Genomic DNA, 15,637 nt, shown 5'->3' with positions numbered 1-15,637 from the left:
CTCGGCGGGACCGTGACGTCACAGGTTTTTGTTTACTCTTTAGTACAATAAAATGGCGGCGTCTATCGAAGAAAATTGTGTTCCCATTCAAAAGTTTAACGCGTTCTAAATCTAATTTTCTGTCGGTCATAACTTTAACAATACGTCCGTTTGCTGTATTTATTACGTTCCAACACTTATATCAATTTTAAACTGTCTTTTTTCATTTAGTTTTACAATAAATTTCTCTAGATCTAAAGATCAGCTGTCGAAGGAAAGTTATGAATCTAGCCTAGATCTAGATCTAGCCTAGATCTAGGTCACTAGACTCAATGTAAATTCTAGATCTAGACTTAATGTAAATTCTACATCTAGAATCTATTTCAGGCCTTAATACATCTAGAATCTATTTCAGGCCTTAATTATTTTATATAAATCTTTGTTTGGCTAATTTAAGATAAAATTTAATTTGAAAGTTACTAGATTCTACTACTAGACGTAGATCTAGATCTATGCGCGGAGACTCAAAAGTATAGTATAAAAATTCATTTGTGACGTCACGAGTAAATAGCTAAGTTGATAGCGTAGTCCGCTCTCATGTGGGTGGCACAGGTTCTAGACCAATATGTCAATGATCTTTTTTTTTCAATTTTTTTTTTAGATGTGAATGATAAAGTTGCCTATCTGAACTTGGCAGGATACAGGGCAGGTGAAGTAGAGTTCATCTGTTTCTTTGTCCTAAGCATATGAAAGGATAGTGTGGTCAGAGACATGCTCGGCTGGAATCGTTTTTTAAACGATAAAAACATGTTGTCTGAGACTTGGCGGGACACTGGGCAGGTGAAGTAGAGTTGAGTAGGTCACATGTGACGTCAGTATATGAAGTGATAGTCCGAAATCGGTGTTTTCGGTGTTTTTAAAAGATAAGAAACATATTTTTGAATGTGGGGTCTGTTTTTTGTGACGATAAGTGACACTGCAGTAGCGTAGCGAGGAGGGGGGGGGGGCGGGAGGGGAGGCGGGGGGGGGGGGGGGGTAAGGGGAGGTGGAGGGGGGGGCGGGGGGGACATATGTTGGGGCGCCAAAATGGTTTGGAAAAATAAATTGAAAGGTTGAGGGGGGTTCAAATCGAAAGTTTGAGTGGGGGGGGGGGGTGCACATCAAAAGTTTGAGGGGGGGGGGGTTGAAAATCGAAATCTTGGGGGGGGGGGGGGGGTTAAAATCGAAAAATTTGTCCCCGGGCGCCGGGAAGGGTCGCTATGCCTCTGAGTGACAGACGTGATGTTTTTTGATGGATGACCCCCGAAACCCAGTTATCCAACGGATGACGGGTATTCTAGTATACTACTAAAAGTCAAGTTTGTTTACATGTTTGAATATTTATTTGTTTGTTTGTTTGTTTGCCTGATCGACTATTGTGATATGTTCGACTCTATCTGGAAAGCTGTAAAATAGTATGTAGGTAGAGAATAATTTTTTAATGCAGACAGACTGTTAATCACAAATTTATTTAAAGACGTTAATTAATTTATTGATTTATTCCTACGCAGAATAACCCATTTTTTTTTAAAATGTTAAAACCTTGACTAAACTTTGTGGGAATAGTGACGTCACAGGTTTTTGTTTACTCTTTAGTACAATAAAATGGCGGCGTCTATTGAAGAAAATTGTGTTCCCATTCAAAAGTTTAACGCGTTCTAAATCTAATTTTCTGTCGGTCATAACTTTAACAATACGTCCGTTTGCTGTATTTATTACGTTCCAACACTTATATCAATTTTCAACTGTCTTTTTCATTTAGTTTTACGATAAATTTCTCTAGATCTACAATCTGTCCAAGAAAGTTATTTATTTATTTATAGATCTAGATCTAGAATCTAGGTCAAATCAAATATTTATTGATTATAAATACAATCCAAAAAAAAAGAGACTTAAGCAAACCAGTCGTAGATCTAGAATATAGATAATTCTATTCTATCTAGATTTAGATAATAGTGATTTTCTATATACTAAACTATTTTAGACCTTTATTATTTTATATAAATCTTTGTTTGGAATATGGTAATTTTGAAATGCTCGCTCCGGGCCCATCAGCGTAGCTAATGATTAGATCTAGATCTAGATTCTAGATCTAGCAAGAAAAACTAAACTTAAGACTTAAGCAAACGAGTCGTAGAATCTAGATCTAGATAATTCTATCTAGATCTAGATAATTTCAGACCTTCTTTATTTTATATAAATCTTTGTTTGTATAGCTATGAAATATGCTAATTAGGAAATGCTCGCTCCATGGCCTCTATTTGCATAATTTAAGATTTATACGCGGCTTCTATACTGCTAATTTTGCAAAATTATGAACGTAAACTCTAGATATAGCTCAGTCGTAGATCTAGAATATAGATAATTCTATCTAGATTTAGATAATAATAAGTTTCTATGGAATTGGCTAATTTAAGATAAAATTTAATTTGAAAGTTAGTACTACTATACCTAGATCTAGAATCTATGCGCTTAAATCAAGTTGCATAAGTATAGTATAAAAATTCACTTGTGACGTCACGTGTAAATAGCTAAGTTGGTAGCGTAGCCCGCTCTCATGTGGGTGGCACAGGCTCTAGACCAATATGTCAATGATATTTTTTTTTTTTTTTTAGATGTGAATGATAAAGTTGCCTATCTGAACTTGGAAGGATACAAGGCAGGTGAAGTAGAGTTCATCTGTTTCTTTGTCCTAAGCATATGAAAGGATAGTGTGGTCAGAGACATGCTCGGCTGGAATCGTTTTTTAAACGATAAAAACATGTTGTCTGAGACTTGGCGGGACACTGGGCAGGTGAAGTAGAGTTGAGTAGGTCACATGTGACGTCAGTATATGAAGGGATAGTCCGAAATCGGTGTTTTCGGTGTTTTTAAAAGATAAGAAACATATTTTTGAATGTGGGATCTGTTTTTTGTGACGATAAGTGACACTGCAGTAGCGTAGCGAGGAGGGGGGGGGGGCGGGAGGGGGAGGGGAGGCGGGGGGGAGGGGAGGTGGAGGGGGGAAGGGGGGCGCGTGGGGGGACATATGTTGGGGCGCCAAAATGGTTTGGAAAAATAAATTGAAAGGTTGAGGGGGGGTGCAAATCGAAAGTTTGAATGGGGGGGGTGCACATCAAAAGTTTGAGGGGGGGGGGTGCAAATCGAAATCTTGCGGGGGGGGGGGGGGGGTTCAAATCGAAAAGTTTGTCCCCGGGCGCCGGGAAGGGTCGCTATGCTTCTGAGTGACAGACGTGATGTTTTTTGATGGATGACCCCCGAAACCCACAGTTATCCAACGGATGACGGGTAGTCTAGTTCAATTCTAAATTTTTGTACAGGTTCCACTTTAAATTATTTTTTATATGTCATTATTGTTTCATTCTTTTTAGGAGCTAGGATGAGCAAAAGTCAGTGTTTGGGTTGAATGCGCAATTTTAGGATTGCTCTCTAATGCGTCGACTTTGAACAACGAACAATTTATATTTAAAGCTACACACGGTTCTCTTACCATAAAGAGCTAATTTGTCCCCATTTTTTGTCTTGATACCTTTACCAAATGCGTCATGCTCCTGTATAATAGTTAGCAGTTGTGACCATGTTCTGATTTTCTACAGCTTTTAATATTGTTTACCTCTGATATCAATCATTTTGCTGAATTCCCATCAGTTGACTTCCTTTTTCCTATGTTGTAGTGTTTGCGTATTTCCACTAGCATTTTATTGTTTTTCACTTAACACACACATTATATATAAATATACATATATATATATATATATATATATATATATATATATATATATATATATATATATATATATATATATATATATATATATATATATATATATATATATATATATATATATATATATATATATATATATATATATATATATATATATTTACGGCCCCCACAAAATTTCAGCCGGGGACCCCGCTCAAGCTTAATCTGCCACTGGCTACAACCAATATGGGTAAACTAAAAGTAACGACCTAACAATAAGCTGCTTGCATTGTAGAAGATAGTACGGTGAGATTCATCACCGGTAACTAGAAATATATTTTTGACAATATCAAAATGCAATGGTTAATTCCCTTTATTAATGCACAATACGGGACGGTAGATCGCGAGACTGCTAACTCGAAATTCGCGAGTTCGAATCCGAGTTCAAGGCAGTAGAATGTCCATGAGCCCACCCAGCTCTGATGGGCACATAACACACGTTAGGGAAAATAAAATGGAATGGACATAGTGCTGACCACACTATCACTTCATATGCCGGGGTCTCCCTAAAAAAGATGATTAAGATTTATACACACAACTTAATTTAAGGCACCCTTTTATAGATACCGGGTGATACGCATGACTGGTTCACCCTAAGGGCCCAATCAGTATATCAACATCTTGATGCAGTAGTTTCCCCAGTCTATCAACCAGGGGCGGAACTACGCCATTTAGGGGCCCATAGCCGACCATAATAAATTCTTTATAGTTAAAAAAAATAATTTTCTTGCATTTTTTTGGTAAATAACAAACAGATATATTACAGTAGTGATGTTATACAGTAGCTAACACATGTTGCGTTAAAAAACTATATGCCTGAGCTGTAGTGTGAAAAATAGGCAAACGTTCAAAACACTTCCAAGACTTATTTCCCTTTTTTAAATAATTAAATAAGGGTGCACTTAAGCTCATTTTAATATATGTGTACTAAACAAATGAAAAAGCAATTACTTCTCTTGTTTATTATTTTTATAAAATACATTCTAAAGAATGACATAGCATAAATAGGAAATATATTTAAAACAAATAATATAAATACAAAAAAACATAAAAATATACATAACACGAGAAACCATTACAAATACATAGCTTTCATGTTTTATATTCTTTTGACCGGCTAATTATTGAGGATAGGCAGTATTACAGCAAAACAGACTAATGCACTCACACACATAACATGTTGTAATTTGTTTAAATTGAAAAAATAAAGACATTTTATATTCTGAGTTTGCATATGTATATATATATATATATATATATATATATATATATATATATATATATATATATATATATATATATATATAAGGGGGCGGGCAGAATTTTTTTTGCGGGGTGGCCCTTTTTTTCTCGTTCCGCCACTGCTATCAACACGTTGATACAGTCCGTACCTTAGTTTATCAACGAGTTGATGATACAATCATTATCCTAGTATATTCTCGTGCTGATAAAATTTGTAAACGTGAGTGGAATAACTGACGAAGATTCAAAAGAGAAACCATACATTTTGTCAGTGAAATATATATATATAAATATATATATATATATATATATATATATATATATATATATATATATATATATATATATATATATATATATATATATATATATATATATATATATATATATATATATATATATATATATATATATATATATATATATATATATATATATATATATATATATATATATATATATATATATAAAATTTATAGAGGCATTTTAGATAGCCTGATAACGATGTTGTTAGCCGTCGGGCATATGTAGCTTGTGCCGCATGACTTAACACTGGGCCAACTTGACCTAAGCCTTGACCACTATGCTACTGCTTAATTTCTGTAATGTTTACAAAAATACTAGAACGGGCTCTGCTACAAGGTGTCTCAGACCAAACTCGACAAGTTACCTGTTTTAATCAAAGGCGAACTAATTATGGCGAACGTTGCGCTGAAAAGTTCTTCATGCAACCCATGCAATCTGAGAAACATGTTTGAAAATAAAGAAATCTGTGACCCATTCATAAGCCCATAACGTTTTAACCAAAAATCCTTATTTATACTTAAAACAAAAAATTCCACCGGTTCCAAGGACTGCAAAAGTTAAGTGTGTTAGCGTTACTTTTGTTATGTGTGTTTATCTGTTGTAGACCGGCGAAAGAATTCTAGAAATAGCTAAGTCGCGCCTGGACAGGTAGGCCTATACAGTTCTTTCTCTATAGTACAAGTGTTTTCCCCTTAACAACACGCTGCAGTTTGTAAACAACTGTCGCGATTACTCCGCCATTAGCGATTAATACGCTGGGATCTGCCAAGTTGGGCAATGAAATTAAAATACAAAAAATTATTTAAATACCATGTATTGACCGCCCACGGTAATGTTTAAATTAATCACCTGTTTTGTGACCCAGCGATATTTTCTTGTTCTAGATTAGCCTACACTTAACACATACAGCTAAACTGTTTGCTTAAAGTGCGTCTAAATAAGATGATGTACTTCATGGAAGTACGCGTGGAGAAGATCGTATAGCTCATTTTATATTTTAAATTTAATTTGAAGTTTAAATTTTAATTACATAATAACAGATGTAATTTGATAAATTAAATTAATGATAATTAACAAAAGTATTTAATAAAACACAATTAGCAACTGTTGGTATAATTGAAACAAAATAATGTAATTCTAGTGACGCGATTCATGGTAGTCGATCTCCAACACCAAGAACACTCGCAAACAATTGCAGATAGCAGGTTTGGTAACATTCAGGAGGCCGTGGGTCTTCATAGTTGGCCGTGTGGGGACCGTGTGGTCAGTCAAGGGACCAGAGGTCATCATTGGCCGTGTGGGGACATTGTGGTCAGTCAAGGGACCAGAGGTCATCATTGGCCGTGTGGGGACGGTGTGGTTGGCCAGGAGGTCGTATGTCATTATCGGCCGTGTGGGGAGGGCGTGGCCGGTCAAGAGACCACAGGTCATCATACACCGTCATGGCAGCTAGCAACTTGCTTACAAGAACGACTTTCTGTAATTACAAGGTCCATTTCTTTACTGTACTAATATTTTGTGCTTGTTTTTTTTTAATCTTGAAATTTTGTTTCAAATTGTTTTTTTTTTCTTGCATCTCAATTCTTCGTTTAAGGAAACATTTCTAAAACTCCAATAAATTACGATAGTTAAACCTCACATATTTTAATTTATGTTCTTGTGTATTTTTTTTTTAGTAATTTTAGTCCCCTTGATGTTTAGTAGTAAAATAATGTAACAAGACAGTCGTGTATAGGATAAATGATGCAGAGCAAATCTGTCTCTCTAACCTCGGCATTTGAAAGGAACATGTGGTAAGGCTAAGACGCCATTACTTACCTGCTCCAGACAGTTGATCCAGACCCATCTGGGCAGGGGGGATTCAATACGTTCGGGAACGTTCATGTTGATCTATTGCTCGACCACACCATCCCACACAAAAATATCCTGTTTTAAAATTGTTCTTTATTCTGGCTTAATAGTGGTGTAAACGTCTTGAAATATATTTTAGGAATTATTAAAATAGTTTGGTAGCTTATTACGGCAGGCCTGTGTAGTTTTCTAATGTGTCTGTTCTTCTATCAAGACTTGAGAACCACTACACTAAACAGATGTCGCACGTGATATAAACAGGTGTGTGCCGTGAGATCAACAGACGAGAGATGGAGGAACTGTTTGCTACAGCCTGCCTAGCCATTGACCAGGAGGCTGATGCCTTAGAACAGTTGAGCCTTACCATATGGAGGAATCCAGAACTTTTGTTTCAAGAGAGAATCGCCCACGATGTACTGACGAACTTTCTAGAAGAACGAGGGTTCGCTGTGGAGAGAGGCTACAAAAACGTGGAGACTGCTTTCAGGGCAACCTGGGAGTGCCAGGCTACTGGGGGTGAGTTTGTTTTATAGTGGGGGTGAGTTGGTTTTATAGTGGGGGTGAGTTGGTTTTATAGTGGGGGTGTCAGGTAGCTGGGGGTGAGTTTGTTTTATAGTGGGGGTGAGTTGGTTTTATAGTGGGGGTGAGTTGGTTTTATAGTGGGGGTGTCAGGTTACTGGGGGTGAGTTTGTTTTATAGTGGGGGTGAGTTGGTTTTATAGTGAGGATGAGTTGGTTTTATAGTGGGGGTGAGTTGGTTTTATAGTGAGGGTGAGTTGGTTTTATAGTGGGGGTGAGTTGGTTTTATAGTGGGGGTGAGTTGGTTTTATAGTGAGGGTGTCAGGCTACTGGGGGTGAGTTGGTTTTATAGTGGGGGTGTCAGGCTACTGGGGGTGAGTTTGTTTTATAGTGGGGGTGAGTTGGTTTTATAGTGGGGGTGAGTTGGTTTTATAGTGGGGGTGAGTTGGTTTTATAGTGGGGGTGTCAGGTTACTGGGGGTGAGATTGTTTTATAGTGGGGGTGAGTTGGTTTTATAGTGAGGGTGAGTTGGTTTTATAGTGGGGGTGAGTTGGTTTTATAGTGGGGGTGAGTTGGTTTTATAGTGGGGGTGTCAGGTTACTGGGGGTGAGTTGTTTTTATACTGGGGGTGAGTTGGTTTTATAGTGGGGGTGTCAGGTAGCTGGGGGTGAGTTGGTTTTATAGTGGGGGTGCCAGGTTACTGGGGGTGAGTTGGTTTTATAGTGGGGGTGAGTTGGTTTTATAGTGGGGTGTCAGGTTACTGGGGGTGAGTTTGTTTTATAGTGGGGTGTCAGGTTACTGGATGTGAGTTTGTTTTATAGTGGGGGTGAGTTGGTTTTATAGTGAGGGTGTCAGGCTACTGGGGTGAATTGGTTTTATAGTGGGGGTGTCATGCTACTGGGGGTGAGTTGGTTTTATAGTGGGGGTGTCAGGCTACTGGGGGTGAGTTGGTTTTATACTGGGGGTGTCAGGCTACTGGGGGTGAGTTGGTGTTATAGTGGGAGTGAGTTGGTTTTATAGTGGGACTGTTGGGGGTGTCAGGCTACTGGGGGTGAGTTGGTTTTATAGTGGGAGTGAGTTGGTTTTATAGTGGGGGTGAGTTGGTTTTATAGTGGGAGTGAGTTGGTTTTATAGTGGGACTGTTGGGGGTGTCAGGCTACTGGGGGTGAGTTGGTTTTATAGTGGGAGTGAGTTGGTTTTATAGTGGGGGTGAGTTGGTTTTATAGTGGGGGTGTCAGGCTACTGGGGGTGAGTTGGTTTTATATTGGGGGTGTCAGGCTACTGGGGGTGAGTTGGTTTTATATTGGGGGTGAGTTGGTTTTATAGTGAGGGTGTCCAGTACTGGGGGTGAGTTGGTTTTATAGTGGGGGTGTCAGGCTACTGGGGGTGAGTTGGTTTTATATGGGAGTGTTGAGTAGTTGGGGGTGAGTTGATTTTATACTGGGAGTGTCAGGTAGGTGGAGGTGAGTTGGTTTTATAGTGGGGGTGAGTTGGTTTTATAGTGGGGGTTAGTTGGTTTTATAGTATATTGCATTTTTTATGCTCATTTTAGTATTGTGAGTAGTCACAAAAGTGAAAGCGTGTAGAGTTTTAGCGTGAAAGATAGCCCTCATAACTTTCTTAAATTGAATGTTTCGGTACAAAATAACACCATATACATTTTTAATTATAAACTAACACCGTATTCCATATGTGACTGAAACGACTTTTAATCGTGTGAACTTGCCATGTTCCTGGTAATCACAATATATTCGCGTGGCATGGGAAACATCTATAACCACTTTAATATCTAATTCCTTGAAAATTTAATGGTTTTTTTTTTTACTTTTATTGTATTTTATAGAGGCTATAAAAGCGCGTTCTTTCCCTTTTTAATTTTACAAGCTTTTTCTATGGTCACAACGTCTGTTTGTCTGTCTGTCCGTCTATCCGCCATTCTGTCTGTCAGTCTCAGTTTCATCACAATTCTAATGGAGAGTGGACACTAGGCCCTTAACATTATCCACAGAGAGTGGACACAAGGTCCTAACATTAAACATATCCACAGAGAGTGGACACTAGGCCCTTAACATTATCCACAGAGAGTGGACACAAAGCCCTTAACATTAAACATATCCACAGAGAGTGGACACTAGGCCCTTAACATTATCCACAGAGAGAGGACACTAGGCCTTAACATTAAACATATCCACAGAGAGTGGACACTAGGCCCTTAACATTAAACATATCCACAGAGAGTGGACCCAAGACCCTAACTTTAAACATATCCACAGAGAGTTCACACTAGGTCCCTAACATTTTATCCACAGAGAGTGGACACAAGGCCCCTAACATTAAATATATCCACAGAGAGCCCTTAACATTATCCACAGAGAGTGGAGACAAGGCCCTAACATTAAACATATCCACAGAAAGTGGACACAAGGCCCCTAACATTAAATATATCCACAGAGAGCCCTTAACATTATCCACAGAGAGTGGACTCACGGCCCTTAACATTAAACATATCCACAGAGAGTGGACACAAGGCCCCTAACATTAAACATATCCACAGAGAGAGGACACAAGTACCCTAACATTAAACATTATCCACAGAAAGTGGACACAAGGCCCCTAACATTAAACATATCCACAGAAAGTGAGCACAAGGCCCCTAACATCGCTGTCCTGTGTGAGTACGACGCCCTGCCTGAGATCGGACATGCGTGTGGTCACAACCAGATAGCACAGCTCGGGGTGGCAGCTGCTCTTGGGGTCAAGGCCGTTATGGAAAAACATGGACGACCCGTAGGAAAGGTTGGTTGAAACTGTTGTCATCAATTAAATTGCCACGTCCAGAAATGTTGCAAAAATTGTAAAATTGTTTGAAATTCTTGTTGTTTTGTCCATTCATCTAAACTGAAAATCAAAGTAGCTCAGTGCAAGACATTTTTAACTAGGTTAGTCCACTACCAATGTGTATACAATACGATATTTTCTATACATTACTACTTTCTGTGCACTATTTATAAACATCCACTTTTTGACCCGATATTTTTTTTTTTGCTCTTTTGATAACCACCCAAAATTTCTCTGCCGAATATTTTCTCAATTTTTTTTGACAACCACCCAATCAGAGTTTCTTCCAGGTATCTCTTCGGGGGGGGGGGGGGGGGGGGGGGGGCAAGCGCCCCCCCCCCCCCGGAACGAAATGAAATGTATATAATTTATATAGAAAATATATACTTTTAACAGTGTCCGCCCCCCCCCCCCCGAAGAAAGTCTACCGCCCCCCGAAAATTTTAAGTGCCCCCCCCCCGGAGACAAAAGTCTGGAAGAAACACTGCACCCAATATTTTCTCTGGACAACCACCCACTATTTTCTCTGCCCAGTTGACGGTGCTGGGGACCCCTGCAGAAGAGGGAGGAGGAGGAAAGATCGTTCTGATGGAGGCCGGAGCTTTTGATGACGTGCATGTGGCCATGATGTGTCACCCATGTTCAGAGAACATTGCCTTGCCTGAAACTCTGGCCATGCAACAGTAAGTTTTTCATGTCAATGGTTGAGTCGGTTTTTCCCATTCGTTTGATGGGGTAGAGGCTATTCAAATATGTCGTGGCTTGTGTTTCAAGCTGCTTACTTTGGATACTTAATTTACTTAAGGGGATATGCTATGTTTTTTTCTATTTTTTACACTTTAAGATCTAAAGCCTTTTGAATACTTTTATCATATTTGGCATATAAAAGTAAGTATTAAACAGCAAAAAAGAGGGTCGAAAACAATTTTGGTTGTCATGGAAACCCAAAAAACCTCCGCCATTTTGAATTTTTCGGTACTTTTAAAAATACTAAGGCTTTTTTATTTATGCACCTATAGCAATCAAATTTAAACTGCTTATATTTCAGTATATATTTAAACTTTTGTCACGACAACTTTTTGAAATAATTACAAGTAAGAATTTTACAAGGTCTAAAAAATCGTACCCTTTTTAGTATTCAAAAGTTTCAAAATGTGCATATTAATTACCAAATACTTTTTTTCTATGAAAGCAATCACAATTCCCTCGTGACAAAAGTTGTATTTTCGCATCAAGATCATTTACTAAAAATATGGTTGGCATTGTTTAATAAATAAAAAAGTAGTAGGCTTTTTAGTGTTAAAAACCTGCAAACTGAGAAAAACAGCCAAAAGTAACGAAAACTAGGTCAAGAAAGTACCATATCTGTGTAAACTGCATAGCCGATTGTAAGTTTTAGGTGTTTCCGAGATGTAGGAAATTAAGTTTATTAGATACATGAGAAATCCAGCTTTCCAATGATGTCAAATACAATATAATGACGGATATAAAACTTTTTATAGAGAGCTTGTAAGATTGGGAAAAATTGATTATTTTTTAATTAATAGGGTCATAAAAATCGTAATTTAAACACATAAAATATTTTTTTCTCTTTAAAGTTATTATTTTCTTTATACAAAAATGGACAAAGTATCCAAAAGTGCAAGAAACCCATCATGACGAAAAACAAGAGATTTTGTGATTTTTTCCGCGCATATCCCCTTAATTAACTAAACCGTTAACACATCCACAAAAAGTGGGCAAAAAGCCCGCAACACTAAACATACGATAGGGAACTTAAATAGATCGTTGTAGCAATGTATATTAGATAGTTAAGTGACTTAACCGGACTGTTGTAGCGAGTCAACTGTCTAAAAACAGGTACACGATCACCTACCATGGGAAGGCTTGCCACGCCTCTGCCTCGCCATGGGACGGGATCAACGCCCTGGACGCCGCTATACAAGCTTACAACAGCATCTCAGCGTTAAGACAACAGCTGAAACCAACAACACGGGTTCATGGTGGGTTCAGTGTGGGGTTCATAGGGTTCTTGGTGAGTTGGGTTCCGGGCTGGGTAATGGTGAGGTCATGATGTTTTCATGGTGGGAGGGGGGGGGGATTATCTTCATAGCAGGTTCTTGGTGGTGTTATTTGATGAGAGAATATGATGTTTATATGTTTTCTTGAAGATTAAAAACTTTAAAGATAAGACCTACTACAGGGATCTTCACAAAAGGGGGCACCAAGGCCAACATAATCCCAGACTTGACCCAGTTAGAGTATTGCATCAGGGCCAAGGACAGACGTGAACTGGAAGTTGTTGCCCAGAAGGTCACCAAATGTTGGGAGGGCGCTGCCATAGCAACGGGTTGCACGGCAAGTTTGAACACCATTTTGTGTAATATTCTTTTAGTTTGATTAACATTTATTTTCTATATCGTACCAACAGACATATTTTGGTACTTAGGCCAATAGATCTATATGGTAGTGACAATTGTAGCAGACAAGTGACATGGTATTTGTGACGTCTAGAAAACATTGCACAATGAAGATAAAGTGCTTTGTCTTGTAAAGTTAATAAAAGCACTTTTTGTCACAAGAAATAGATGACCCAAGACGAAACTTTGCAAATTGTTTACCCGTTAAAATATAACTTGATATAGTGCAATGTTTTTAATAATGAAAGCTTCACCTCCATCCCCATTGATGTCAACATCTAGAAACATATGTAACAGATGTTTTTTTATGTTCATTAAAATATTATAGGTGCAAAGCCCTTAGGGTTTGTCATGTGAAGTGTAAAGTATTTTTATCATACATTAAATTCAAATATTTTTTTGTTAGCTACTAACAAAATAACTTGTAGATCTCCAATTAGCAATTTTCCTTAATTGAACATTGCAGGTTGACATAGATCACAGCCAAATTGGCTATTCTGATATAAACAACAACCGGACTTTGGCCAAAATTTACGAAAAACACATCAACATGGTGGAGCCAGACAGGAGAAATTTCACAGAGACGGTACCACTTTCACATCTCATGATAAATTATCTGGTTTTATCTGGAGATAACTTTCACAGAGCCGGTAACACTTTCACATCTTATGATACATTATCTGGTTTTATCCAGAGATAACGATCACAGAAACGATTACACTTTCACATCTCATGATAAATTATCTGGTTTTATCTGGAGATAACTTTCACAGAGACGGTAACACTTTCACATCTCATGATAAATTATCTGATTTTATCTGGAGATAACTTTCACAGGGACGGTAACATTTTCACATCTCATGATAAATTATCTTGTTTTATCTGGAGATAACTTTCACAGAGACGGTAAAACTTTCAAATCTTATGATAATTTATCTGGTTTTATCTGGAGATAACTTTCAAAGAGACGGTAACACTTTCACACGATAAATTATCTGGTTTTTATCTGGAGATAACTTTCACAGAGACGGTAACACTTTCACACAGTACACTACACGTGTTGTACACACACTGTCAGAATAATATATAGGTTAAATTAGCGCAATTTAAGTATCAAGTGGCTTCTGTAAGTATGGTAAATGTGAGTCACGTGTGTCAAATAATTAATCCTATGTACCTCGTTTGTGTGCTCTGTAAACACTCACAAGATAATGTGCATGTGTAGTGCCTAGTACGTTCTACAAACAAACGCCAGCTATGTGTGTCCCAATTATCACACTATGTACCGAATATTCGAATATTCGCATACTGTAAACATCTTTCCTTTGTAAACATTTAGTGTCCAGTAGGATCTACAGATATGGGAAATGTCAGCTATGTTTGTCCCAGTATCCACCCTATGTACAGGATAGGGGCTGCACTTAACCACAGCAAGGAATTTACCAAGGAATCAGGTCTTACGGTGTTTTAGCGTATTTTCACTCTTTCTGTTTTTAGATAGGGTGAATATTTATCACTATTTAAAAAATTAAGTTTTTATAGTCTATTTAACATTCATAATGATTGATATATAATTAAAAAGTCAAACAACTGATTTATACCAACACATCTATTCGCCTTTTAGAAAATTTCTGTGGAGTTTTAGCGTTTCCTTTTCTTGTACATATTGAAATGTTTACTCTAATTTCTCAAATCATCAGTTTCTAAAAAATATTGTTAACTGAAAGAGCGTTGTATCATATAAAATAATGTTTAGCTATTGGGGAGGTTGATACAGTTCTTTAGTTAATTACTGATACTGTTTAATTTAGTTATAATAAATACGTTTACATGAAAAGGGCTACAACCTATTAAAAATTAATCATCAACAATATGTTTTGGTTTAGTCCCTTTTATTAAATGCAAATACCTTTCGAAACGTGTTTTGATGATTACATGCTTGTGTGTGTAATATATGTTGACACAATTTTTTGTTGTTGCAATAGATCAGAGATACTATTTAAGTTTAAGTTGTTGAATGTATACACACATGTAGACTGAACAAACAAACACACACACACACACAATAAAACCACACTCATACAAGCACTTCATAGACATAGACATATCACAAACAAATATAAACGCGTCAGAGAATTACAAATTTATTTTATTGAAATTTTAACTTGCGTCTTTCAGGAACCAGGCCAGCCTTCCTGTTGTCACAGAACCAAGGAAAAGCTCTGGCACTGACAGCTATAGAAATCATGTCGGATCTGGGACTGTTGGGGGAGATTACTGCAGAGTTTAGGGAGAAAACTGGGCAAAAATAACCTTTGCTCTATGCCTCTCTACATTCATCCGTTTTCTCTCGCGCGGCGTCAAAACGACCAGTGACAAAACTGCCCCGTCAAAACGACCCCGAAAAATCGGCCCCGACAAATAGGCCCCGTCAAAATGACCCCGTCAAAAGGGCCAGCGACATATGGACCCCGTCATATAGGCTCCCGACAAATAGGCTCCCGTCATTTAGGCTACCGACAAATAGGCTCCCGTTATATAGGCTCCCAACAAAAAGGCTCCAGTCAATACTCCTGACAAATAGGCTCCCGTCATTTTGGCTCCCGACATATATTTAGTTTTTTCCGCAAAACGGCCCCCGTCATTACGACTCCCGACAAATAGGCTCCCGCCATATA

General features: G+C 37.9%; 1 protein-coding gene across 1 annotated transcript; it reads left to right on the top strand.

Moving 5' to 3' along the window:
* Positions 1-7,456: 7,456 nt before the first annotated feature.
* Positions 7,457-15,271, top strand: LOC131949843 (peptidase M20 domain-containing protein 2-like). The gene is made up of 9 exons (XM_059311855.1): positions 7,457-7,699; positions 10,337-10,497; positions 11,074-11,222; positions 12,400-12,542; positions 12,743-12,897; positions 13,426-13,609; positions 13,797-13,801; positions 14,299-14,413; positions 15,138-15,271. The coding sequence occupies exons 1-9, from the start codon at positions 7,474-7,476 to the stop codon at positions 15,269-15,271; spliced, it is 1,272 nt and encodes a 423-aa protein (XP_059167838.1). The 5' UTR covers positions 7,457-7,473.
* The last annotated feature ends 366 nt before the right edge of the window (positions 15,272-15,637 follow it).

Source organism: Physella acuta, unplaced genomic scaffold, assembly GCF_028476545.2.
Source record: "Physella acuta isolate Inbredline_101_S28 unplaced genomic scaffold, ASM2847654v3 ptg000716l, whole genome shotgun sequence".
Lineage (NCBI taxonomy): Eukaryota > Metazoa > Mollusca > Gastropoda > Physidae > Physella > Physella acuta.
The sequence above is the reverse complement of the archived record's forward strand: the minus strand, read 5'-3'. Positions and strand labels throughout refer to the sequence as shown.

What these genes read in the sequence shown, in the direction of transcription:
- LOC131949843 (XM_059311855.1), top strand. Translation starts at nt 7,474, where the DNA reads ATGGAGGAACTGTTTGCTACAGCCTGCCTAGCCATTGACCAGGAGGCT. An exon ending in ACCAACAACACGGGTTCATG is followed by an intron (nt 12,543 to 12,742) that starts GTGGGTTCAGTG and finishes GACCTACTACAG; the next exon opens with GGATCTTCACAAAAGGGGGC. An exon ending in GGAATTTACCAAGGAATCAG is followed by an intron (nt 14,414 to 15,137) that starts GTCTTACGGTGT and finishes TGCGTCTTTCAG; the next exon opens with GAACCAGGCCAGCCTTCCTG.